The sequence below is a fragment of the Staurois parvus genome, unplaced genomic scaffold, assembly GCF_062004578.1.
Source record: "Staurois parvus isolate SC_StPar_1 unplaced genomic scaffold, SC_StPar_1.0 ptg001008l, whole genome shotgun sequence".
Classification (NCBI taxonomy): domain Eukaryota; kingdom Metazoa; phylum Chordata; class Amphibia; order Anura; family Ranidae; genus Staurois; species Staurois parvus.
The window spans coordinates 13,820-40,456 of NW_028318804.1; the positions used below are offsets into that span (position 1 = coordinate 13,820).

The following is a 26,637-nucleotide window of genomic DNA, read 5'->3' on the forward strand; positions in this document are numbered from 1 at the left end:
CTCTACATGGACGACGTGACGGTGTTCTGTGCCAACCAGCGCTCCATCGACCTGCTCGTCCAGACCTGCGAGGACTTCGGCCAAGCTTCGGGGGCAAAGGTCAACTGCGGGAAGTCGGAAGTCATGCTCTTCGGAAAGTGGTTCCTGCCTTCTTCTGCATCCATGCCCTTTGGCATCAAGACAGACTTCATGAAAATTTTGGGAGTTTGGTTTGGTGCCGAGGGCGCAGCCCTGAAGTCTTGGGAGGAGAGACTGGCCAAGATGCGTCAAAAGTTTGGACTATGGAGCCTCAGAGACCTCTCCATCGAAGGGAAGACACTGGTACTCCGCAGCGAGATTCTCCCTGTGTTGCAGTACCTCGCCCAGGCCTGGCCCCCACGGGTCAACACCTGTAAGGCCATCACCAGGGCGGTGTTCCACTTCATCTGGGGCTCCAAGATGGACAGAGTGAAGCGGGCAGTCATGTTCAAGGAACCCCTCAAGGGCGGTAAGGGCGTGCCCGACATCGCCACCCAGCTGAGGGTGTTCTTTGCTTGCAACTGCATCTGCAGAACTTTGCCCAGACGGATTATGGACTCTGGCAGGAACGCAATGTCTCGCTTCTTCCTGTTGGCTCTCTGGAGGTCCCTGGGGTGGGACACTTGGGATAGTTCCATCCCCTACAACTGGGACACTCCTTGGTACTACTTGGATACCTTCAAGTTCATCAGGGAGTCAAGCCTGAATTGTGGAAGCCAAAGACTATCTACAAGCTCATCCGAACCAGCGACATTTTGGAGTCGGTTCCAGGCCTGCCTTCAGACACCTGCAAGGTGGTCTGGAGGAATGTTTCTTCCAACATCCTTACCAACAGGCACAAAGACCTGGCATGGATGGCAATCCAAGGGGGGTTGCCTCTCAGGACATTTATGCATGCCAGGAACCTGAGCAGATACAGACACTGCCCCTTCTGCATCATCCACGAGGAAACGTCTTACCACGTTTTCTGGGAGTGCTCATTTGCTCAGGCCCTGTTGGGGGCCCTGGAACCTGAACTCAAGGACTTTGTACCACAGACAGCCATCACTCACTTTGGGGTGTTGAATGGACTATTCTGTGGGACTTTTTCTCTGGAGGACATTGACGGCGCCTGGCGGGTGCTGTGCTGTTTTAAGGACGCTTTATGGTGCGCCAGAAAGCGCCTCATCCACCAGCGGGAGAGGATGTCCATTGAGGACTGCCGCAGACTGATCCTCAGTCTGCTCAGAGACTATTCCTTGATGGACTTTAAGGAGGAAGAGGACGTCTGAAGATTTTCCCCTTCCCCCTACTCCCCCTTGCGTGTCTTTGTCTCTTCAATAAAGCTTCGGGCCTGTGTTCTTTCCCCCCCCTTCCCCCCCCCCCCCCACACACCCGATGCCTATTGTTGATCGTAATATCCGGTTTTCGTTTTTGCATGCATTAGTATTATTAGGAAACGTAATGTATATTAGGATGCTACAGTTTTTGGGGTAAGCGGCGTTATGCATGACGTGGTGGTCTGGAGATTCGTCCTCCACGCACATCACGTCAGGCATCATACCGCTGAGCGAATGTATTTATTTCTGAATGTATTTATTGTATGCTTGGAACTGTATTGCAATGTGGTGCGCTGCGTCGCAGTACAGGGTGAGATGTACCCCGATTACAAGTAACATGTTGTTTTTGATGCTTCTGTAATAAAAGTATCTTTTCAATCAAAAAATGTGTATGTATGAATCGCTTCTCGGCCTTTTGGCTAAGATCAAGTGTAGTATCAGTGTCCAGTGGGGGTGCTCCCGGCCATTCTAGCTTTGCGGGGATGACTGTTGTATAGCACCCTCACTGGTATGATGGGGGTCTGGACGGCTAGTACCGGGGGGACAAAAACCAGGACGCCCACACGTAGCTGGGGCCTGGGAGTAATTCCCCCGAGGAGACCGGAAGGACCCAGTTCCTCCTGATTTGGATGGATCTACCTTGTCTGGCCAGGGTCGGGAAGGCAGAGAGTCCGCAAACCAGTGCCCCCTGAGTAGTCGCCTCAGGGGTGCCACTAGTAACACCTGGGTGTGGAACCCCACAGTGTGAAGATGGGACATGGTCACTGATTTACCACTTTTTCTGCACAGCGCCCTTAGGACCAGGCCTTATGGCTAGGACCAGGGCAATTTTTGCTACAGGCCTCAGGGCCTGGTCCGTGCACTATTTGGCACGACCACTTTTTTTTTATTTTCTATTTATTTCACTCCCACGTATTGTCACTTTTTTCTTTACTTATGTGTGTGTTTTTCTCACAGGATGGAGGGTGTGGGTCCTCGGGCCTGCCCTGAAGTCTAGGGGGAGGATGTGTGGCCTTTTGGTTCCTTCCTCCCCTGTCCCTGGGGGGTTTTCTCTTCGGGAGAGCCCCCTGACCAAGTACTGGATGTCCGGCTTCGGCTGGACACAAGGAACGGTGGTCCACCAGGCCTTTTGGCCAGGAGGACCAAATGGGAACCTTGTCCCTGTCAGGAGCTTCGTGCCCCGGGGGATCAGGGTAGTGGTCCAACCCCTTCGGGGGTAGGACAAAGCACACCCCTAAGTGCACTTTTTCGTGTGGTGTTTTGCACTTGCACTTTTTTTGTGAACACTTACGGGTTTTTCGTTATAGTTGCACGTTTGCGGACTTAAAAAAAAAAAAAATGTGTATGTATGAATGTGAGTTAGGGACCTTAGATTGTACGCCCCTTGAGGGTTAGGGACTGATGTGAATGTACTATATATATGTAAAGCGCTGCGGAAATTGACGGCGCTATACAATACAAGTACCTGAAATAAATGAAGTAATCCCTGACCGAAGTGTAAATGACAGGCCAGGCTCACAGGAAATGGACAGAATGACAAAAAAGGGACTGGTGAAGCCAGACTGTGGATGACACTAGGGACAGCATTGGAACATGGAGAGTTTGGACATGTATTTTTTTAATACAGGAGGTGGGGAAAAGTCCCAAAAAGTAAATTTTTAATCTGGGGCTATCACTCATTAGCAGTTATGTACTTGTAGAGTGCAAAATCTGGTGCAGTTCTGCATGGAACCAAATCAGCTTCCAGGTTTTATTGGCAAAGCTTAAATGAACAAGCTGAAATTAGAACCTGATTAGTTACCATGCACAGCTGCACCAGAGTGTGGGTACTACAGTTTTAGTAAATCTTCCTTAATCATTTGTGTTTGGCAAAATTTTCTTGAAAAAAAAAATCTTATTTTGTCTCCATTTATAGGTTTTTTAGTGATTTTGTGTGTATCTAGGGTATTTTATTTTATGTTATTTGGTAATCTTCCCCCCCCCCTTTCTGTGTAATATATATATATATACATATATATATGTATATGTATATATATATGTATATATATATACAGTTCCTTGAAAAAGTATTTATACCTTTTGAAAATGTACACATTTTGTCATGTTACAACCAAAAATGTAAATGTATATTATTGGGATTTTATGTGATAGGCCAACGCGAAGTGGCACATAATTGTGAAGGGGAAGGAAAATGATAAATGGTTTCAAATTTTTTTTACAAATAAATATCTGAAAAGTGTGGTGTGTTCAGCCCCCTTTACTCTGATACCCCAAACTAAAATCTAGTGGAACCAATTGCCTTCAGAAGTTGGTAGAGACATCCCCAAAAAGACTTGCAGCTGTGATTGCAGCGAAAGGGGGTGCTACAAAGTATTGACTCCGGGGGGCTGAATACAAATGCCGCCACACTTTTCAGATATTTATTTGTAAAAATATTTGAAAACCATTTATCATTTTCCTTCCACTTCACAATTATGTGCCACTTTGTGTTGGTCTATCACATCAAATACATTTACGTTTTTGGGTGTAACGTGACAAAATGTGGAAAATTTCAAGGGGTATGAATACTTTTTCAAGGCACTATATATACACTATATTTTCAAAAGTATTGGTCGGCCGGCCTTTACATGCATATGAACTTTAATGGCCCCCCAGTCTTAGTCCGTAGGGTTCAATATGGAGTTGGCCCCGCCCTTTGCAGCTATAACAGCTTCAACTCTTCTGGGAAGGCCGTCCACAAGGTTTAGGAGGGTGTCTATGGGAAGGTTGGACCATTCTTCCAGAAGCACATTTGTGAGGTCAGGCACTGATGTCGGGGGAGGAGGCCTGGCTCACAGTCTCTGCTCCAATTCATCCCAAAGGTGTTCTATGGGGTTGAGGTCAGGACTCTGTGCAGGTCAGTCGAGTTCCTCCACCCCAAACTGGCTCCTCCATGTCTTTATGGGCCTTGCTTTGTGCACTGGTGTGTAGTCATGTTGGAACAGGAAGGGGCCATCCCCAAACTCTTCCCACAAAGTTGGGAGCATGAAATTGTCCAAAATGTCTTGGTATGCCAATGCCTTAAAAGTTCCCTTTACTAAAACTAGGGGGCCAAGTCCAACCCCTGAAAAACACCCCTACACCATAATCCTCCCTCCACCAAACTTTACACTTGGCACAATGCAGTCAGGCAAGTACCATTCTCCTGGGAACCGCCAAACCCAGACACGTCCATCAGATTGCCAGAGGAGCGTGATTGGTCACTCCAGAGATCACGTCTCCACTGCTCTAGAGTCCAGTGGCGGCGTGCTTTACACCACGGCATCCGACGCTTTGCATTGCACTTGGTGATGTAAGGCTTGGATGCAGCTGCTCGGCCATGGAAACCCATTCCATGAAGCTCTCTACGCACTGTTGTTGTGCTAATCTGAAGGCCACACCAAGTTTGGAGGTCTTTAGCTATTGACTCTGCAGACAGTTGGTGACTTCTGCGCACTGTGCGCTTCAGCATGCGCTGACCCCGCCCTGTCATGTGACGTGGCCTACCACTTGGTGGCTGAGTTGTTGTTGTTCCCAGTTGGTTCCACTTTGTTATCCCACTAAGGCTACGTTCACACTTGACTTTATTTCTAACTCCTGCTAAACACCCCTATAGCTTTTGACAAGCATTTGGAAGTGTTTTTAACGCTCCCCAAATGCCCCATACGCGTTTTTGAGGCGTTTGATAGGCGTTTGCAAAGTGGTAAAACTGCACCACAAACGCCCATAATGATGTTTAATGGTATTAACGCTCCGCAAATGCCTGCCAGGCGTTTTGAGAAGCATTACAATAGACTTGAATGGGAAGTTTCAACTCCTCCTGACATGAGAAGTCAGTTTTACCGCGACCCGACGCTAACGCTTCACTGTGAACAGCACTGTGTGCTGCTATGTGCAGAATTCTCATAGGCATTTGAAAAAGCGTTAAAAACGCTTCCCAAAGGCCTTTCTGATGCCTGCTGATGAAGCTAGTGTGAACGTAGCCTAACAGTTGAACATGGAATATTTAGTAGCCAGGAAATGTCATGGATGGACTTATTGCACAGGTGACAACCTATCACAGGACCACGCTTGGAGTCACTGAGCTCCTGAGAGCGACCCATTCTTTCACCAATGTTTGTAGAAGCAGTCTGCATGCCTAGGGGATGATTGTATACACCTGTGGCCATGGAGGGGATTGGAACACCTGAATCACATGATTTGGAGGGGGGGGCCAATACTTTTGGCAATATAGTGTGTGTGTGTCTGTATATATATAATTTTTTTTTTTTGCATATTGCTGCTTTAAATGTTTTATTTGCCTTGAACAACTTTTCGGTGAAAAAAAAAACATAAAATGATGAGGCTAACTAGGGGATATTTTGTACATAAGAAAAGGTTCAGGATAGTTGGAAGGAGCTTTTGTAACCTTCATTAAAGCCCACTGCACCTTTAAAAACCACAGTACTTTTTCCAAAGTGGTGACATTCCACCAAAATTATATTTTTGCAGCACTTTCAAGGAAAATAAAATTCTCCATTTCCAACTCCTACTTGATGTTCTTAAATGTCCTGGATTGGTGATTCCAAAAGTATTGCAGGATGATAGCATTTACAGAAGGTGAGGTCATCAGCCCCCCATATTCCCCTCCATACAAGTTTTGGGTGGATTCACACTCTGTAAACAGGACAATTAAATCTAGTTTACACAATAAAGTGACAGACAATGGCTCTGGCTGTATGGTGTTGCTATTTCTCAATTTCTGACCAGTGTACAATGTGTCTAGGTGGGGGGATAATTTCCATCTCTTTAGAGAACAATACAGCTGGGCTTTCTGTGTCCATCCAAACCTTCCACAGTGATAGAATTATCCTGCAGTTTCACTATACTGATTTATGCACAGGCACAATGTTTGTCCTGTTATTTCAAGGGGAATTGGGGGGCCCCCATTTTGTTATTTCAAAGGGGAGGTAAAGGGTCATTACAAGGGATAGGGGGACCTCTATCTTGCCATTCCATAGGGTGGTATGGGGACCTCCATCTTGTCTTTCCATGAGACAGTAAGGGGACCTCCATCTTGACATTCCATGGGATGGTATGGGGACCTCCATCTTGTCATTCCATGGGATGGTAAGGGGACCACCATCTTGTCATGCCATGGGATGGTAAGGGGACCTCCATCTTGTCATTCCATGGGATGGTAAGGGGACCACCACCTTGACATTCCATGGGGTGGTAAGGGGACCTACATCTTGTCATTCCATGAGATGGTAAGGGAACCTTCATCTTGTCATTCCAATGGGTGGTAAGGGGACCTCCATCTTGACATTCCATGGGATGGTATGGGGAGCTCCATCTTGTCATTCCATGGGATGGTAAGGGGACCTCCATCTTGTCATTCCATGGGATGGTAAGGGGACCACCACCTTGACATTCCATGGGGTGGTAAGGGGACCTACATCTTGTACATCTTGTCATTCCATGAGATGGTAAGGGAACCTCCATCTTGTCATTCCAAGGGGTGGTAAGGGGACCGCCATCTTGACATTCCATGGGATGGTATGGGGACCTCCATCTTGTCATTCCATGGGATGGTAAGGGGACCTCCATCTTGTTATTCCATGGGATGGTAAGGGGACCACCACCTTGACATTCCATGGGGTGGTAAGGGGACCTCCATCTTGTCATTCCATGGGATGATAAGGGGACCACCACCTTGACATTCCGTGGGGTGGTAAGGGGAGCTACATCTTGTCATTCCATGAGATGGTAAGGGAACCTCCATCTTGTCATTCCAAGTGGTGGTAAGGGGACCTGCATCTTGTTATTCCAACTAGAGGTAAAGTATCCCCCATCTTGTTATTACAGTGGGAGGCAAATGGGACCCCATCAAGTCATTTCAAGGGGAGGTAAGGTGAGCCCCATTTTGTCATTTCAAGGAGAGGAAAACAGACCCCCATCTTGTCATTCCAAGGTGAGTTATGGGGACCCCCATCTTGTCATTTCAAGGGTAGATATGAGGACCCCATCTTTTCAATCCAATGGGAAGTAAGGCTACCCCCATCTTGTAATTTCAAGGGAAGGTAAGGAAACCCCATTTTGTCATTCCAAGGGGTGATATAGGGACCCCCCATCTTGTCATTCCAATGGGAGGTATGCTGACCCCATCTTGTCAATCTAAGAGGAGGTATCGGGACCCCCATCTTTTGAGATAAGCTTGATAAGAACTGATATTTCTGTTTCAGTGTCTGCTAGATGCTTCAGGCTGGTATTATTGGTGGAACACCTCAATGTGATTGCTTCACTGAGAGCTCAGTTGGTTCAAGGTACTCTTTCAGCCCTGCTGACAGGCTTAAAGCGAACCTTTGTTTTGGACATGTAGGGAAATACAACATGTTCTTTGAAATCTCTTGGGCAGGATATACTTTTACTTTCCCCTGCTGCTCCATTCATCCAGCTGAGAGTGAAGGGGGAAAGCTCTGGGTCGCTTTAGTCGGAGCTTACATGCCCTAAGGATTCTTTCCACCCCCCTGTAACAGTACTGACCAATCACCAAGCACCCATGCTGTTACATGGAGGAGGTCACGTCCTGCATTTCATCAAAATGGTGACATTTTACCTATATCTGATATTTGCAGAGTTTTCAAGAAAGTTAATATGATCTATTTCCCATTCCTGCTCAGAACCCCTGGTCTACAGAAATCTCCTAGGTCGCTAATTCCAAAAGTATTGCAGGTCCATAGGTAGCATTTTCAGCAGGTGAGGTCACCAGCCCCCATAATCCTTCAATACAAGTTTTGGGTGGACTCACACTCTGTAAACAGGACATTGAAATCTCCTTTACACAATAAAGTGACAGACAATGGCTCTGGCTGTATGGTGTTGTTATTTCTACATTTTTTATTCCTGTAAGATGTGTCTGGGTGGGGAGATCATTTCCATCTCTTTAGTCCTCTAGAGAGAACAATACAACTGTACACAATACATCTGGGCTTTCTGTGTCCGCCCGAACCCTCCAGAGCTTATCTGCCTCCAGGAATATTTTACAACTGTATTGTACTGATTTATGCACAAGGGCTGTGACCCAAGTTTTTGTCTTGTTATTCCAAGGGGGGGGGGGGGTAAGAGGACTACCATTTTGTCATTCCTAGGCAAGATATAGGAACCCCTATCTAGTCATTCATAGAGAAAGGGGACCCTATTTTCTCATTCCAAGGCAAGGTATAGGAACCCCTATCTAGTCATTCATAGAGAAAGGGGACCCTATTTTCTCATTCCAAGGCAAGATATAGGAACCCCTATCTAGTCATTCATAGAGAAAGGGGACCCTATTTTCTCATTCCAAGGCAAGGTATAGGAACCCCTATCTAGTCATTTTTAGAGAAAGTAAGGGGACCCCATTTTGTGAACCCCTATCGAGTCATTCTTAGAGAAAGTAAGGGGACCCCATTTTGTCATTTCAAGGCAAGGTATAGGAACCCCTATCTAGTCATTTTGAGAGAAGGTAAGGGGACCTCATCTTGTCATTTCAAATGGAGGTATAGGGACCCCCATCTTGTCATTCCGAGGGGAGGTAAGGGCACTCCCAACTTGTCATTTAAAGGGAAAGTATAAAGACCACCATCTTGTCATTAGAATGGCAGGTAAGGGGAGCCCCAACTTGTCATTTCAAGGGGAGATAAGAGGACCTTTTATTTTATTGCAACGGGAGGTATGGGGACCCCCATCTTGTCATTACATGTGGAGGTTAGGGGACCCAATTTTTCCATTCCAAGGGGAGGTAAGGGGACTGTATTATGTCATTTCAAAGGGAGGTATAGGGACCCCCATCTTGTCATTCAGAAGGAAGGTAAGGGCACTCCCAACTTGTCATTTAAAGGGGAGGAATAAAGACCACCATCTTGTCATTTCAAGGGTAGATATGAGGACCCCATCTTTTCAATCCAATGGAAAGTAAGGCTACCCCCATCTTGTAATTTCAAGGTAAGGTAAGGAAACCCTATTTTGTCATTCCAAGGGGTGATATAGGGACCCCCATCTTGTCATTCCAATGGGAGGTATGCTGACCCCATCTTGTCAATCTAAGAGGAGGTATCGGGACCCCCATCTTTTGAGATAAGCTTGATAAGAACTGATATTTCTGTTTCAGTGTCTGCTAGATGCTTCAGGCTGGTATTATTGGTGGAACACCTCAATGTGATTGCTTCACTGAGAGCTCAGTTGGTTCAAGGTACTCTTTCAGCCCTGCTGACAGGCTTAAAGTGAACCTATGTTTAGGACATGTAGGGAAATACAACATATTCTTTGAAATCTCTTGGGCAGGATATACTTTTACTTTCCCCTGCTGCTCCATTCATCCAGCTGAGAGTGAAGGGGGAAAGCTCTGGGTCGCTTTAGTCGGAGCTTACATGCCCTAAGGATTCTTTCCACCCCCCTGTAACAGTACTGACCAATCACCAAGCACCCATGCTGTTACATGGAGGAGGTCACGTCCTGCATTTCATCAAAATGGCGACATTTTACCTATATCTGATATTTGCAGAATTTTCAAGAAAGTTAATATGATCTATTTCCCATTCCTGCTCAGAACCCCTGGTCTACAGAAATTTCCTAGGTCGCTAATTCCCAAAGTATTGCAGGTCCATAGATAGCATTTTCAGCAGGTGAGGTCACCAGCCCCCATAATTCCTTCAATACAAGTTTTGGGTGGACTCACACTCTGTAAACACTACAGTGAAATCTCCTTTACACAATAAAGTGACAGACAATGGCTCTGGCTGTATGGTGTTGTTATTTCTACATTTTTTATTCCTGTAAGATGTGTCTGGGTGGGGAGATCATTTCCATCTCTTTAGTCCTCTAGAGAGAACAATACAACTGTACACAATACATCTGGGCTTTCTGTGTCCGCCCGAACCCTCCAGAGCTTATCTGCCTCCAGGAATATTTTACAACTGTATTGTACTGATTTATGTACAAGGGCTGTGACCCAACTTTTTGTCTTGTTATCCCCAGGGGGGCTGGGGGGGGGGGGGGTAAGAGGACTACCATTTTGTAATTCCAAGGCAAGATATAGGAACCCCTATCTAGTCATTCTAAGAGAAAGGGGACCCTATTTTGTCATTCCAAGGCAACATATAGTAACCCCTATCTAGTCATTCATAGAGAAAGGGGACCCTATTTTCTCATTCCAAGGCAAGGTATAGGAACCCCTATCTAGTCATTCTTAGAGAAAGTAAGGGGACCCCATTTTGTCATTCTAAGACAAGGTATAGGAACCCCTATCTAGTCATTTTGAGAAAAGGTAAGGGGACCTCATCTTGTCATTTTAAGGAAAAGTGAAGGAACCCCCACATCTTATCATTTCAAGCAGAGGTTAGGGAAGCTTATCTTGCCAATCCAGGTGGAGGTTAGGGGACCAATTTTTCCATTCCAAGGGGAGGTAAGAGGACTCTATTATGTCATTTCAAATGGAGGTATGGGGACCCCCATCTTGCCATTTCAAGGGAAAGTAAGGGAACCCCCATCTTGCCACATCAAGGGATGGTACGGAATCCCCATCTTGAGGAGGTAAAGGGACCCCATCTCATCATTTCAAGGGGAGGTAGGGAGACCCCAACTTGTCATTCCAAGGGAAGTTAAGAGGCAACTATCATGTCATTCTAGGGGAAGTAAAGGATTTAGTGGTGCTGCCAAGTAGTATATGCAGTAAACGATGTGTTGAGGAATATCCCTCTGGATGAATATATTGCATTCATGTACAAAAATTGTAGTATTTAGAACTATTTTCGTTCACAACAGTGGCACAGAAATGTCAGCTATTGTCTATAGAGAGCAGAAACTTTGCAGCCTGCCAGCCCTCTAATGTAAACACACAGCCCCTGTTCCTGAGCTGTTAGAAGCCAACTGACACCAGGCTACTATTGTGATGTATAAGAACCTTTGACAATGAATTCCTTTACATTACAAACTGCTAGAGAGGTCAGGGATGGCTTGTTTTCAAGCTATTTTACTGCTTGCAATATATAAGCTATGCATATGGTTTAATTACTATACTGTATAATCCAAATAATTAATGCTGCTGTTCATAAGGTAAAAAACCACCAAACATAAAAGTAATAACAGCGCAAAAATTAAACAAATAATAGTAATGATATCAACAGTGATGAGATAAATAAAATAATAAAAATATATTAAAAAAAGTCCAATGTCCCAAATAAACGGTGATAAAGTGTTCCAATTAAAAAAACAGTGCCAAAAACCCAAATGTGTTCCTTACACGATATCCCCACACCGTCTGTGATCACCTTCCGGTACAATCCACATTCACTAGATATGATGGACTTGTATGGCTTAATAGTCAAACGAGCTTTTATTAGTGAAGCGTGTTCCCCGGAATGAACCAGATCAGAGCAGAAAAACTTGCTTGACAATCCCTATACTGCAGTAAAGGTGTGATGCTGAGGCTGTCCCTTGTGGGCTCCAACCCAGAGAACTGAGTAATAATCCAGTGCATCCAGTGTATCATCCCCATGCAGGGGCGGACTGACCATTTGGAAACTGCCCGAGGGCCCGGGGTCAGTAGGGGGCCCCATGAGATGCACCTGGTACCTTTTTCATAGGCTTTTTTGAGTTTGGGCAAGGACACAGGGGCCCCATGATCCCCTATTGCCCGGGGGCCCCATGAGTTGTCAGTCCGCCCCTGGGTGCGATGTAACAAGTGTTGGCTTCTGGGGTTTATACCACTTTAATAGCACAGCTGATGGTTGGTGATGTCCCCAGTGATGGTTACTACTTGTTTCCAGCAGGTGGCGCTGTGGACACTTACATCCTGCTGCTTAATATCCTCTCCAGCAGGTGGCGATCGAGCCAGACAGCCAATTCCCGGGCTTCGGCGAGACGTGGAACGCATGCCTTTCTTTCCTCCCTGACGTCACGCGCCGGAAGTGACGGCGGCCCGCGGCTTGTTCTACGGGCGGAGCTATATATAAGCGCGGCTCTGTCCGGCCGTTGTATTGTTAGAGCGGAAGCCGCACCCGGACACGTGATTCACGGACACCCGCTGCCGTCATGGGGGACAAGATGGATATGTCCCTGGACGATATCATCAAGATGAACCGCAGCCAGAGGCCGGCGAGCCGGGGTCGGGGAGGACGAGGGGCCCGCGGGGGAGTCGGAGGAGGCCGCGTGGTCGGCGGAGGCCGGGGAGGAGGAGGAGGTGGCGGCGGAGGCCCGGTCAGAACGAGGCCCATGCTGAACCGAGGCGGGAGGAACCGGCCGGCCCCATACATCCGGGTAAGGCTGGGAGGAGGAGAGGGCCGCGTGAGGCCTTCATGGGGTTACCATGGACAACAGCTGGTCACGTGGTGTAGCGGGCTGTGATTGGTTGAATGTGGGCGATCAGCCCCTGATTGCGGGAGGGAGGTGGGAAGGATTGGATCTTCATTTTATTGTATCTGATGTCTATGGGGTACCTGGGATCCGGATCGGGGGCCCCCATTACCTCTAATAGGGGCCCCAGCCTGGAGCTATCTGTGTAGAACCAATGGCAACATCCAAAGCTCCCACTGCTGTTACCAGCCTATGGTGCCTGTTATCCATGGTGCTACATGGCCAGCCAATTGGGATCTACAGTGAGCTGTGGCTGGGACCGCCGGTGGGTACGTGCCATATGTGGCCCGGTGTCTGTAGTGGGGCCAGACGGTCAGGGGAGGGACTCTTGGCCGGCTCTGGGTCCAGATTGTTGGGAGATGAAAGTTCTCCTCCAATCAGAGGTGGTTGTGTTGGGCCTCATTCTCCCTGCTGTGTTTGGATTTCTGTTAGTTTACTGAGGTGTATATTCCTGATTGTTGGCGGAAAGATCTGCAGTGGAATGTTCTCTTACAGACTGCCCATAAATGCGTGTATACGTGTATATTTCATCCACATGCGTGTAAATGACTGCAGCTATGACATCACACTTTTTTATTGTACGCCACCATACTAAGTGCGTATCTCTACATTGCCATGTGGGGGGGGGGGGGGGGGGTGTCCATAGACAGCAATGCTTCTACGATCAGAGAAGTGCCGTCTTCCTCCATCCATGTACTGGATGTGTGGCACTTCCAGGGATTCTGCTCAGCTGTGAGCGGAGGGAATAGAATGCTGGGAAATGATCCGGAAGCATGGAGGTTGTTGTAACTTCCCAGAGTTTGTTTATAAATGGCAGCGTGCCAGTGTGTAGGAGGAGCTCGGATCCTCGCTCACATTGCTGTGATTGGACAATCATTTGGATCCACCAACTACTACATACCTCTAGTACACAGACCTGTCTGACCGGGTGCACCTTGAGGCTCCATTCACACTAAAGTGGTTTGTAAGCTGGAAAACTGATAGAAATATGCTGCCTGAGAAACACTGAGAAGGCTTCTTGTATGCGCTACTGATGTTTGGGCATCTATTATTTATTTCAGGTACTTATATAGCGCCATCAATGTACACAGCACTTTACATATATATTGTACATTCACCTCAGTCCCTAACCCTCAAGGGGTGTACAATCTAAGGTCCCTAACTCACATTCATACATACACATACTAGGGACAACTTAGACAGGATCCGATTCACCCACCAGCTTGTCTTTGGAGTTCAGGAGGAAACCCACGCAGGCACAGGGAGAACATGCAAACTCCAGGCAGGTGGTGCCGTGGCTGGGATTCGAACAGACGACCCTAGTACTGCCAGGCGGAAGTGCTAACCATTCAGCCACTGTGCTGCCCATCTGCTTTTTTTTGGGGGGGGGGGGTAATTTCAGGCATTTTGTTTTAGGCACACAGTAGTTTCTTGGTTGACAAGTCATTAATGTTCTTGCACGCATGTGGCGTAAATGGCTGACCAAAAGTGCAGATTTTTTTTTTTTTTTTTCCTTTTTTCTTAATATGCGGCACTTGTTTACATGACTGTTTGAACAGGCGCATTGTACATAATGGGCTACATTTTTACCTCCCAGGAAAAAAAGTGCTGTACTGAGCTTTTTCAAGCTGTAGTGAGAGGTCTGTGGCTCCATTCACCCTGAGATTAAATTGAAGAAAAATCCAGTTCTCTTGGCAGAAAAGATGTAAAGCGGTTTTTGCACAGTTTAGGGGTCCATGCACATTGGGGGCAGATAAAAAGTGGCTTTAAATGCTCATAGTGGCTTGTATTGCATGAGGGTATAGGAATTTTTTATAAGCATCCCCCTTTGCTCATGTTTTCTGTGTTGGCTTGAAAAATGCAGAAAGTTCCTAAAAGTTACATTTATGAGTGTCAAGAATTTTTCTGCCCAAAAGTTCTAAAACACAATTGTGTGGGGTTCCCCTCCCCCCAAAGCCTCCTTTCAAAATTTTCCTGTAAACTACCTAATATGCATGGACATAGACTAGCATAGAGCTGCTTCTACAGGCCGAGGAGAAAAATGCGTAAAACACCTGTTGTAGAAGTAGCATGTTTTTGTTTTTTTTTTTTGTTTTTTTTTTTTTTTTTTTTTATATATACCCTCCTAGTTCTGGCAGAAAGCTCCAATCAGACGAAGTGTTCTTCCTGCTTCTAATAGTCCAAATGTGTTTTTTACCTATAGAAGCAGCTCAGTTATCCTATAGGTCCGTCCACAACTGTAGAAGCTGTGATTTTTTTTTTTTTTTTTTTTTTTCTTAGCCAAGGGTCTAATGCATGTGTTGCGTGGGTTTTTTTTTTTTTTTTTTGGGAGTGTTTTGTGGGAGGTTTTTTGTTTGCATTAGTTTTTTTTTTTTTTTTGTTTTTTTTTTTGTTTTTTTTTTTGTTTTTGAGTGGTGTTTTGTTTTTTTTTAAATCTTGTCTCAAGCTGAAAAAAAAACACGTTGCCACATTTTACCTAACTTACCAGCGTTGGACAGTTTTTACAGCTAAACTCTAGAAAAAAACACTAGTTCTGGGTTTTTTTTTTTCTCCCAACCTGAAAAGCTCCTGACAAAAAAGACGTTGATTAAAGCCTATGTGCATGGACACATAGGATAACATGCTGGGGAGTTTACTGGCTGTAGAGAAAAACAGCCACTGTAAAAACATCCAGTGTGCATGAGGCCTAAAGCTTTTAGAAGCTGTTATGAGCATTTTTCTGCTCCTAGAATCTAAATGGTGTTATCCTATGTGTCCGTGCACACTACTGTATGCTAGTAGCGTTAGTTTTTGTTTTTTGAGCATTGACATCTAGGAGCAGAAAAGTTTAGTTTTTTGTTTTTTTACAACAGAAAACACTGCTGCTATAATGCTGCTGACAGCGCTTTTTTTCATCATGTACTGTAAAACACTCAAACGCTACTACAAGCCGACAGAAAATCTTTTTATTCAGTGTTTTTGCAGCGGCTATTGGAGTGCATGGAGCCTAGTTGTGTTTTTTTTTTTTTTTTTTTTTTTTTTGCCAACTTGGAGTTTTTACAGTACATGTAGGGAAAAAAAATGCTGTTGGTTTTCGGATGTTCAGCGTTTTACCAGCAAAACACCCAAAAAAAACTACAGAATTTGTTTGCTACTAGGAGCTGAAGCTCACACACTACCAGCCTAAATTAGTGTGCATGGACACATAGGACAACACTAGTATGTTTCTAGGAGCAGAAAAAATGCTAACCACTTATAGAAGCTGTAAAAACACTAGTGTGCATGGAGCCTGATGGTTCAGGTAGGTCCTTGTAATATAGGGGGTCTGGTAAAACTAAAGTTGGTTGTACATTCAGCTAAGGCCTTGTTCACACTGGGTGTTTTTACAGCTGCTGTTTTAGGTGTCAGACATGTTTTGTGTGGTTTTTTTTTTTTTTGTGTTTTCCTACAGCCTCTAAATTCCCCAGCATGTTATCCTTTGTGATCATGCACACAATGGCTTTTATCAGTGTTTTGGAGTGGGAGTTTTCAGGCTGGGAAAAGCCCCAGAACTACTACACTTGAAGTGTTTGCAAACTGCAGCTATCTGGTGGTGGTTGACCGTTTTTGAGCCTCAAGCTTTTGTGGGAATATAGTTTTGCTAGAAATGCAACCGCTGAAAAATACTAAACGCTAATCCAAAAAAAGCGATAAAACTCCAGTTAATGCATCATTCTCGGCTAATGCTGCTGCCCTAATTATGTCCAGTGTGCATGAGGCCTTATGGTGGCCGTGCACTAAGACTGGCCCATACAACGATGGAATTGGGCATCCATGGAGTGAGACTAGGACATGGTTGGGCAACAGCGCCAATTTTGATCAACCCAAATCATTTGTTGCGGTTGAGAAGGAATTGATCGTACAGGATTGATCAGAATGGTTCATAAGGGCACACAGTCATCAATCCCATACCATCAGCGACAACTCCCCCCTTCCCCAGTCATTCATCGATTGGCCGTGCCATTGTAGCCTTGATCACCCCATATGAGTCAATTGTTTTCTCACATGACCATACACAACTGTTGGGGAATTTACCTTGCATGTTGAATGTCCTTCCCCGTCATGCACATTCATCCTAGGATGCTCTATAGTTTAGCGTTTCCTTCTAATTTTCCTTTTTTTCCTGTAAAAGGAAAATTTAAAGGTGAATGGACACTGCACCCCCCTTTCTTCACTGTACCTGCCTCAATGGGTGAGGTGTCATTGCCCACCCAGCCAGTGGAGCAGCTCAGAAAGCTGAAATCCCCCCTCTTCTCTGTGCAGTGCTCCCAGGAATGGTCAGAGTGATTCTGATTGGTCTGCTCCATCAGAGCATCATTCTGATCCATCCTGGAAGTGCTGCAGACAGCATTATTAGCTGGACTGGCTGGACTCCGCTCAACACCCAGAGGCAAGTACAGCTGAGGGTGGGAAAGGTGTATAGTTCACTTTTTTTTTTTTTTTGTTGAAAGGTGAATTAATACTTAAACAGATGTAGTATGAAGAGTTAAACTTGAGATTTTCTCATTTGTCTCAGCAGGAAGCTGTTGCTGGAGCAGAAGTCCCCATTGGATTCTTAAGTTGTGTTTTGTGACAGCTGTAAAGTGTTGGTTTTCTTGTCATTTTCTCTTTTGATTAAAGGTCACCAGGCAGCATAGAGGGGTCACTGTTCTGTCATTGTGACTGTTGGTGATGAGATGTACAGAGCATGCTCTGTTGGTGATACTCAGGGACATGTTGGAACCCAAACCTGTTGCTGGCCATGTAACACATATGGGAGCAAGGCCTGAACACCCATGGGCTAGACGTGTGTCCGTAGCAGATGAGTTTTCTGTGTGGTGTATGCTCACAGTACAGTGACTGAGCTGTCATTGACAGATCCTAATCTTCTGATGAGGAGCTCATGATCATGCAACCAATAACTGCCAATTGTGTGATCAGGGAGTCCTTTCCAAGCCCACCAACTTGGACCTGGTTAAAGGGCTGTGGAGGACAGGAAGTTGTTAAAGGTGATCCATCGCTATCTTAGGGCTCAAATGTGGATGTAATACCTGCCTGTGGGCCCTTCTAGGCTTCGCCTTCCATTGGTAGTTGTAATACCTGCCCGTGGGTCCTTCTAGGCTTCGGCTTCCATTGGTAGAGTTGTAATACCTGCCCGTGGGTCCTTCTAGGCTTTGGCTTCCATTGGTAGAGTTGGTTTATTAGCAGGCTGAGGTTCACGGAACTTGACAGGTGACACATGTAAGTGGAGGAGAGGGGTCCGTATCGTGTTGACCAGTGAGGGGGTAGGCAGGTGGTCTGTTGGTATGGTGGTGCTAGAATGTAGCCATTGCACACACCAACTGGAGCCCTCTTCAATGGCTTTTACTACAATAACAGCTGACCAGATGGATGCCGCCCACCACCAACATGTTTCAGTAGTTGTGCCATTCACCAGATATCTGCGTTTCCCTCATGACTGCTTTCTGCAGGTGGAAAGGCTGATCTCCTGTCTGTTATAATAGATGTCTGACTGTTCACCTGCTGTAAAATCACTTCTCCATTGAGGTGGACAGAATGGGAAGAATTTTTCACCCTTCACATGAAAACCTTTGTAGAAGCTAAATCTTGGACATGTACCTGTTGTAGTTGGATACAATGTTTGTATCGGGAGCTCCTCAGCTGCATTTGGATAGAGATTCATTGACGTAATCCTGTTCTCATTCTGTGTCCTCCTGCACACGGGACATTTTTTACAGCGGCTGTTTGTGGCTTTTGCCGTTTTTCTACAGCTAGTAAACCCCCCGGCGTGTTATCCTGCGTGTCCATCCCCGGCGTGTTATCCTGCGTGTCCATCCCCGGCGTGTTATCCTGCGTGTCCATCCCCGGCGTGTTATCCTGCGTGTCCATCCCCGGCGTGTTATCCTGCGTGTCCATCCCCGGCGTGTTATCCTGCGTGTCCATCCCCGGCGTGTTATCCTGCGTGTCCATCCCCGGCGTGTTATCCTGCGTGTCCATCCCCGGCGTGTTATCCTGCGTGTCCATCCCCGGCGTGTTATCCTGCGTGTCCATCCCCGGCGTGTTATCCTGCGTGTCCATCCCCGGCGTGTTATCCTGCGTGTCCATCCCCGGCGTGTTATCCTGCGTGTTCATGTACAGACTGTAATCAATGTGTTTGGCTGAAAAAAAAACCCGCAGGAATAGTGGGTTTCTAGAAGAGTTTTTTTCTAGCTGTAAAAACGTGGTAAATCTAGCAAACCACGTTTTTGGACTTTTGACTAAATTGTTTTGGTAAAAAAAAACGAAGCTAAACGCTAATACAAAAGCACTGAACTGCTGACATCTGTGCGACTTCATGCACAGATATCGAGGAAAATTGCACATGAAATTGGGGAAAAAAAGGCGCAGGAATCTTTTTGAAAGTTGATGCAAATCAGAGTTGCACCAATTTAAACGGTTCCATAGCTGGCAGTAGGGAGCGACTTGTCATGTGACTTTGATCTGTTGAGTCACATGACAAGTTGCACCGTTGTGAACCGAGGCTTAATGCAATCCACAGACCAATTCTAGTACACATGCCTTGCGCACTTTATGTAGAATGTCCAATGCCCACAACTGGTTAAAGGGGAAATATGGAGACCAGGTTGGATAGCAGCAGCTTTTGTCCCATCATTTTATGGACATGATCCTGGTTGCAAATGAGAACTTCTGTACTTATTGCAGTGTGTACTGGAGTTGCCCCATTAGACCCAATCTGCCATAGACTGGTCGTTTATCGGCTGAATTTTCATCCACACGAAATCTGCCGATATTCACGCCATTAGTGGGGCAATGCCGTCGGCTGTTTTTCGTGGATCTTCTCGTTTCTTTTTATCGGTCATGCTGGAAAATCCACAAACGGATGTTTTTCGTAGACAATGGTGGCAGCATCGGCAACAACCGATTTTTCGTTTATCGTCCAACAATTCGGCTGATAAAACTGCTTGTCTATGGCCAGCCTTAAGGTCTGTTCTCCCTTGTGAGGTGCTTTTACTAGTTGTACCGTTTACTGCAGGACCATGAAGGTGGCTGCTGGCCACTCTGAGCATCACCAGGCCCTGGGCTCCTGTTCAAGTTGCATTGTGGGTAATTCAGCATAGATTTGGTAAAATGAGGACTTTCTGGAGCTTGTGGTTGTGTAGTGACCCACAGATGCCCCATCGCCAAGAATGTCTTCATAGATGGAATACCTTCGGTGCCATGGTCTGCAGATGACCTGTGTAGGCATGTGGCCCAGGGTTGGGGTTGGTTGAAGTTGGGCATAGTGTATGTATCCACAGCTATGACCAGATATTGACTCTTCAGTGAAATGAGGCGTTGGTGTGAGAAGGCAATATACTGCTCCAGGCTTCAGTTCTTCAGCCGGTTCTATGAGATCAAACATCTGGCCTGTTCTCACCAAGGCTCAACCTTGGGTTTTTGTCCTGGTGGTGAATAATGGGTGACGTATGGGGGAGGGGTTGCACTCCTATGCCAGGTACCTTGTTCATAGTTGCAGGCAGTTTAGGTAGAATTCCATCCCATGAGGTTCTGCAGTACAAGGCTGGCCTTGCTGTGCATGTCAGACTTTCTAATAGAATCACAGGAGAAAAGTTGGCATATGGATCTTTTTTTGCAAAGGAATCCTCCATAGACTTTTGGCTCTTTATAAACAGCTCCTCCTATTTCTATAGCAACAAGTCGGCATCGGGGGAGAGGAGTTGTTAACCATGTGCAGAATGCTGATAGAAGCTTTGCTCTGACGCATGGGGTCCCTTTCACAAAGTTTTCATAAATGTAGGGGCCAAATGTGTGCTGATCTGGTAGGGGAGGGTTGGGCTCCTCTTTGGTACAGCAGATCTTTGACACATTCATAGTGGGTGAAGTGACAGAAGGGTGTGTTGTACCAGCTGGCCCTCTCCTGGGTTGTATGTGGAAGTATTGGTGGAAACCTGTATGATCAGTCCTTGTATGATAGTAGCTGGTCACCGTTGACACATCAGGGGAAGGTGTACTTTGTCGTCAGTTTATAGAATCCATCCGAACAAATTGCTTTCTTGTTTTTCAGCCCAAGCAGCTTCCAGACAAGTGGCAGCACGACCTGTTTGACAGCGGATTCGGTGGTGGCGCTGGAGTGGAGACTGGGGGAAAACTGTTGGTGTCCAATCTGGACTTCGGGGTTTCAGATGCAGATATCCAGGTAAAGACACTTGCAGTTTACTGTGACAAACCCGAGCAGATGTTGCAGCAGGGTGGATTGATTTAAATCACTAGTCAGTGAGGCTTGATGTAAATCCTAGTTTTCTACATAAAGACTAATTCTTGCTGGTATAACTTTAATATGCAAGTAGATGAAGATTTTTAGAACAACAACTTTTCATATTAGTTTTTTTATCCCCAGTTTAATAGGTTAATCATTCATATTTGGACAACTTTTCTGTTGTACTTAGGAAGGAGAAAAATAATCATTACCTTAATAATAACAATTTAAATAGATTTATTCATCTGAAACAATAACATTCCAGCATATGTGATTTGCTTAAACATCCATGTTTGGTAACTAATTTGGCTAAACAAAATATATATATTTGAAGAAACTTAGACTGTCAGCCCCTCCCCCTCACACTTAGTTTCACTTTCTTCTTGTGCAGATCTATTCCACTCCAAACAATCAGAAAAATATTGTTTCTATTCTATTCACTGAACGTCTTGAAACTTAGCACTGAAGGGGTTGATTCTGTATTCATAGGTTTGTAGAAGTTAGGATGAAGGTCTTTTTCTTAACTCTGTTCATGTTATAACATTTTGCTGTGAAGAAGAGGCATGTGATCTCCGCTGAGTCAAATTCAGTTTTGAGAACTGCAAAAGTAAACCAATCATCTGTGATAATATCTTGTAGGGAGAGAAACTGCCCAATAATCTTACAAAAACCTCTGGAAGAGCATGACATTGTGAATGGATTCATGGAATTTATTTACATATACAGCCTTATTCTACATAATTAAAAAAGGAATCTTTATTTCATGATGGAATAACCTTTGGATGGTAATATATTTTTCCTCAAAGCATTTTAAATAAAAAAATCTTTTTTTTTTTTAATCGATTTTTATCCACCCTGTGTTGCAGTAACTTATAGCAACAGGGCAGCACTTGAATGTACTTGGAATATTGACATCAACTTAACATGAGTACACACCTGAGGTTTATAAGGGTTCCTATTAGGGAGTGCTATGAATTCATCTCTAGTTCATGTACCAGAGGCGAGGCTGCCTTTCAGGTGTGCTGTTATGGGAGGTAAAGCACAATAGGGACAAATTAAATGTGTGAAGCATCGCATGACCGCACAATTGTCAGTTAAAGTAACGCAGTGCTGTATCGCAAAATATTGTCTGGTGAGGAAGGGGGGTAAATCCTCTGGAGGGCAAGTGGTTAAACTCCAGTAGAAAATGAAATGTATATTGTGGCTTGGTGGTCCTTAGAGGTGGTGGCTGCGTTTGATATTTTTCAGACATTTTTTGGCAATTACAAAAATACCTGTTCTTGCTAAAATTGTCTTCACTTTTTGTGAGCTGGAGATGCTGTATATTATCCTGTGTATCTTTAAACTACCAGTCCCATCTACCATGTAATAGACTAACAGACTTGCTGCTTGTCACTGGCTTTACTTTCCATGGCATCCCCTCCTTGGATACAATTAAGGGAGTGTAGCCACCCTGGGGCAGGAAGTGTTCTCAGGGTCACAAAGTGAAAATTTAAAGGTGGCTGCCATGAAAATAAACCATGTAGTCTAGGACTGGTAAGCTGCTTCAGTATCTGGGTTTAAGTAGGCTCTAGGCCAGTGGTGTCAAACTGGCAGCCCTCCAGCTGTTGCCAAACTACAAGTCCCATCATGCCTCTACCTTTGGGAGTCATACTTGTAAATGTCAATCTTGCAATGCCTCATGGGACTTGTAGTTTGGCAACAGCTGGAGGGCCGCCAGTTTGACACCCGTGCTCTAAGCAGTTGGCACAGCTGATGGCATTGGTCTTTGTTGCAGTGTCTCCTCTTTCCTCTTGCATGAATTGTAATGGTGTTCTAATTGCTTGTCTTCCAGGAACTGTTTGCAGAATTTGGTACACTGAAGAAAGCAGCTGTACACTATGACAGGTCCGGCAGGAGCTTAGGAACGGCTGATGTGCACTTTGAAAGAAAAGCCGATGCACTAAAAGCAATGAAGCAGTATAACGGGGTGCCACTTGACGGTGAGTTGTAACCCTGTGAATTGTCTGGTCTGTCTTGTCTGTCCTGTCTGGGAACGAAGAGTAAAACTTTTTTTTTTTTTTTTTTTATCCTCTAGGTCGCCCCATGAACATCCAGTTGGTCACATCACAGATAGAATCACAGAGGAGACCTATACAGACGTAAGTAGGATCTTGTGAGCTACACTTTGAATATGAAATATCCTGCAAGATCTGTTCATAATAATTCTTCTTACTCATAACTGCAATTAACTCACCAGTCTGCAAATTGATCTTTACAGATCTGCTAGAGGTGGCATGACGAGGCCACGAGGTGGTGCTGTTGGTTTTGGTGCTGGTGGCGGCAACAGGAGAGGTGGCAGAGGAGGGAACCGGGGTCGTGGACGGGGTGCAGGAAGAAACACAAAGCAGCAATTATCGGCAGAGGAGCTGGATGCACAGCTTGATGCCTACAATGCTCGAGTAAGTACCACTCATGCATTAATCTCCATGAACTTGCAGTGCTCATTGTCATGCAACTGACCTCCATAGTGAGACTTTAAATCCTGATTAGCTAAAATTTCGATATCTACATAGGGGAATATTTTGGACATTGGTATAATTTTGGTGATGCAGTCAAGACTGCAGCTATGAGTGGTGTAGCAGATTCACACTTCTGTCCATCAATGTGCAATAAAACATGAGATCACATGGGGGTTTATTTACTAAAGCTGGTCCACTCAGTCTGGTGCAGCTGTGCATGGGAGCCAATCGGCTTTGAACCTCGGCTTGTTCAATGAAGCTTTAGCCAGCTTTCGTGAATCAGGTGTCCATTTATGAACCAGCAGTAATAGATCGCTGCTCAGTTCTCTGGCATTCTCTGAGAACACAGTTCTGTGAATGCTGTTTATGAAGCATATGTAGATCAGTTCTCCAAACTAAGGGAGAACGGTCTACAAACGCTGAAAAACGGCTGATTTTACTATAATCTCGTGAGATTACAGTAAAATCAGTTTACTAAGCAGAGGTAAATTATCTCTGCTTAGTTTGCGGTCCCTCCGATTCTCCAGCTCTGGGCTGGAGGGAGAACACAGATCTCCAGTGAAGGGCTGAACGTGTTCTCCTGAGTGTTATAAACTGTGAATGACCAGAGAATAGCTGTGATCCTCTGAATCGCAGCTATTCTGTCATAAAAGGACACCTAAACCCCACAGCTTTAGTGAATAAACCCCACAGCGTGTTATAGGCTTCCAAGGTAGTGCACTTTTTTTCCTTCCCTGTTGGGTAAAAGGCACATCACTTATACATGGCAACAATCAAGCAATCACAATACAAAGAGCAGGGATACAGTCATATGAAAAATTACATCTCCCAACAGTACAGATGTAATAAAAATCACATACCCCATTATAAGTAGTAGTATCTGATGCACACCAAGTAAAGCAGTGCACTTTAGTTGTTCTACAGGATTTATATGGCCCCAACAGTTTGCTCAGCGCTTTACAATATAACGGGAGACCATACAGCAATGATGGCTCAATACAAGAGGATTATAAGGGTCTTGATCCTGGGAGCTTACAATCTAAAATGTTTGTATATTCTTTAGTAACTTGCGTTTTACATGACACCTGATGTTTGATATGACTTGTCCTAGTACTGTGTGCCTTGGGGTGTTTACTTTGTGTTTTAATTAAGTGCAATTCCCAAGATGAAAGTGCTGGTGCTTCAGAAGCCTGCATGTCTCTACTACATACAAATCTACAATGCCCTGTAAATATAAATACTTGGGTGGTGCATTTAACGAGCAAAACCAGAACGTAGACTGGGGTTCAGCAATTGGGTATTCATTAAAAAGACAAATCTGATACGAAGACTTGTTTAGGGGCGGTTATACAATTCTATGCATGCTGTACTAACTTGCAATACTTCACAGAAGTCTTAGATTTTAAAGTTGGTGAAGTCTTTGGTATTTAAAATTTGCTGGCAGGCTGAGTTTGTAGAACAAGTGTCCCTGTCAGCAGGCGATAGTGACCTGAACTGTACATGCATGAAGGTAAAAACCTTCAGCCTCTACAACCACATTGGCCGCATTTCAGTCCCAATTGGAATGCTAAAATCTGAATATTGAGTTCTGAACTGACATTACGAGCGAGACTTGCTGACACTGGTGCAAATGTACATGGTAACCAATCGGCTCCTAACTTCAGCTTGTTCAATTAATCTTCAATCTAAAAGCTGATTGGTTACTATATGGAGCTGTGCCAGATTGTATGCAGAGGATTTAGTAAATCTACCCTGTGCTGGTTAGATTGTAGTTTCTCCTGGCTTTGAGTGACACTTCAGCTTGTGAGTCGTATGGCAGTGTGACCGATGTCTGTGTGGTATGTATCTGTCACCCAGCCAGGAGAAACACGTGAGGCCCTATAGACTTCTGTAGAGCTCGACTTAATGGGGCAAAACGGTGCACTTTATTAGAATTGGAACTTGTTCTTTAACCTCTTCCCGCCTAGACGCTGAGCAGCCACACATTTGCGTTCTATTAAAAGACATATGTGCCGAGAGCACATGTCCGGTACTCATGGAAAGGTCCTGATCTCTTTCGATCGGGACCTTTCCCAATCATGTGATGGCTTGTCACATGACCCTAAACTCCACCCCGCCTCCTGGAACCCTGAAAGGGCTGGGAGATGCCAGCGTGAAGGGATTAAAGTGCCCACCACCTTCTCCTGTGGAATCTGACGTGAATATTATGGTATGTTAGTGACAAATTGGATCGATTGAAAGGGTCAGTGTGATTATTCAGTACTCATTAGTGCAATCTTCATGTGGTTTAAGCAAACCTGCCCAACCCCCATGCTGTAATTTGACAATTGTGCAGCTGTTGTATTGCCTGCTAGCATGTGACGTATTTGACAGCTGTGTAAAGTGACTGCAGCTTTTCCTGCCTCTAATGTGGATTTTGGTTTTCTTTACAGATGGATACAAGTTAATCCAGTCCTTTTTTTCCTGTGATGTTACGGCTCCGGAAGTCCTTTCTATACAAATTGTTTGCTTTTATTTCTAATAGGTTTTAAACTCATGTAAAGTTGCATATTTTTTTTTTTTTTATTGCGCAGACCTATTTTTTGTACGAAGTTATTTTCTGGGTTAAATTTTACTGGTTGAGTGTCATGGGATGGGTGAAGTGAAAACATGCGCCTAGTTTAAAAAAAAAAAAAAAAAAAAATACAAGTGTTTGTTATTTGTTCCTGTTCTTTGGACATTGCACACCATGTGCTTTCAGTTGGACAGGTGGGAGATTTCTCCTGGTTTTTCTCTATGCCAATGTAAAATGCTCTTTTTATGACTTTATGCCTGCTACAAGGCAGGCACATCCAAGTATTGTAACTATTAAAACCTGTTCGGTCTGCATATTCTGATCTCTGTACTTATTTATTGTGATGTTATAAATGTGCAGATGGAATGGAGAGGCCACAAAGTCAAACATTCATAGGGGATATAGAAATCTATCATGCTTACTGAATCTTTTCAGTTTCAAGATGAACGTTATAGGGTTCAATGGCAACACCTAATCTAAAACACTGAAAGAGGAAGGTTCATGGCCAGTTTACAAAGTGAAAAGCCTCATGCAACAGGATGGTTGCCAGATGATTAAAGTCCCTCTAGTGAGAAATCCAGCACTTTCCCAAGGTACTGCTTA

The 26,637-nt window shown here is 44.9% G+C and overlaps 1 protein-coding gene, 1 long non-coding RNA gene and 1 pseudogene across 2 annotated transcripts in view; 2 read left to right on the plus strand and 1 right to left on the minus strand.

Moving 5' to 3' along the window:
• Positions 1–1,736: 1,736 nt before the first annotated feature.
• LOC149441252 (U2 spliceosomal RNA) lies at positions 1,737–1,842 on the plus strand (annotated as a pseudogene).
• A 10,441-nt stretch (positions 1,843–12,283) lies between these two features.
• ALYREF (Aly/REF export factor) lies at positions 12,284–26,348 on the plus strand. Its single transcript, XM_089657506.1, has 6 exons — positions 12,284–12,629; positions 20,788–20,919; positions 22,814–22,961; positions 23,057–23,120; positions 23,240–23,420; positions 25,913–26,348. The coding sequence occupies exons 1-6, from the start codon at positions 12,405–12,407 to the stop codon at positions 25,925–25,927; spliced, it is 765 nt and encodes a 254-aa protein (XP_089513632.1). The 5' UTR covers positions 12,284–12,404; the 3' UTR covers positions 25,928–26,348.
• LOC149441254 (uncharacterized) overlaps positions 21,200–26,637 on the minus strand; it is a 33,596-nt gene continuing 28,158 nt past the window's right edge. Inside the window, exon 3 of the long non-coding RNA XR_016307404.1 lies at positions 21,200–21,578. This is a non-coding gene — a long non-coding RNA (uncharacterized LOC149441254). The remainder of the gene's footprint in view (positions 21,579–26,637) is intronic.

Excerpts from the sequence above, each read along its gene's own strand:
- ALYREF (XM_089657506.1), top strand. The coding sequence starts at position 12,405 with ATGGGGGACAAGATGGATATGTCCCTGGACGATATCATCAAGATGAAC. Across the intron at positions 20,920-22,813 it reads TTTCAGATGCAGATATCCAG|GAACTGTTTGCAGAATTTGG; the intron begins GTAAAGACACTT and ends CTTGTCTTCCAG. Across the intron at positions 23,121-23,239 it reads CAGAGGAGACCTATACAGAC|ATCTGCTAGAGGTGGCATGA; the intron begins GTAAGTAGGATC and ends TGATCTTTACAG.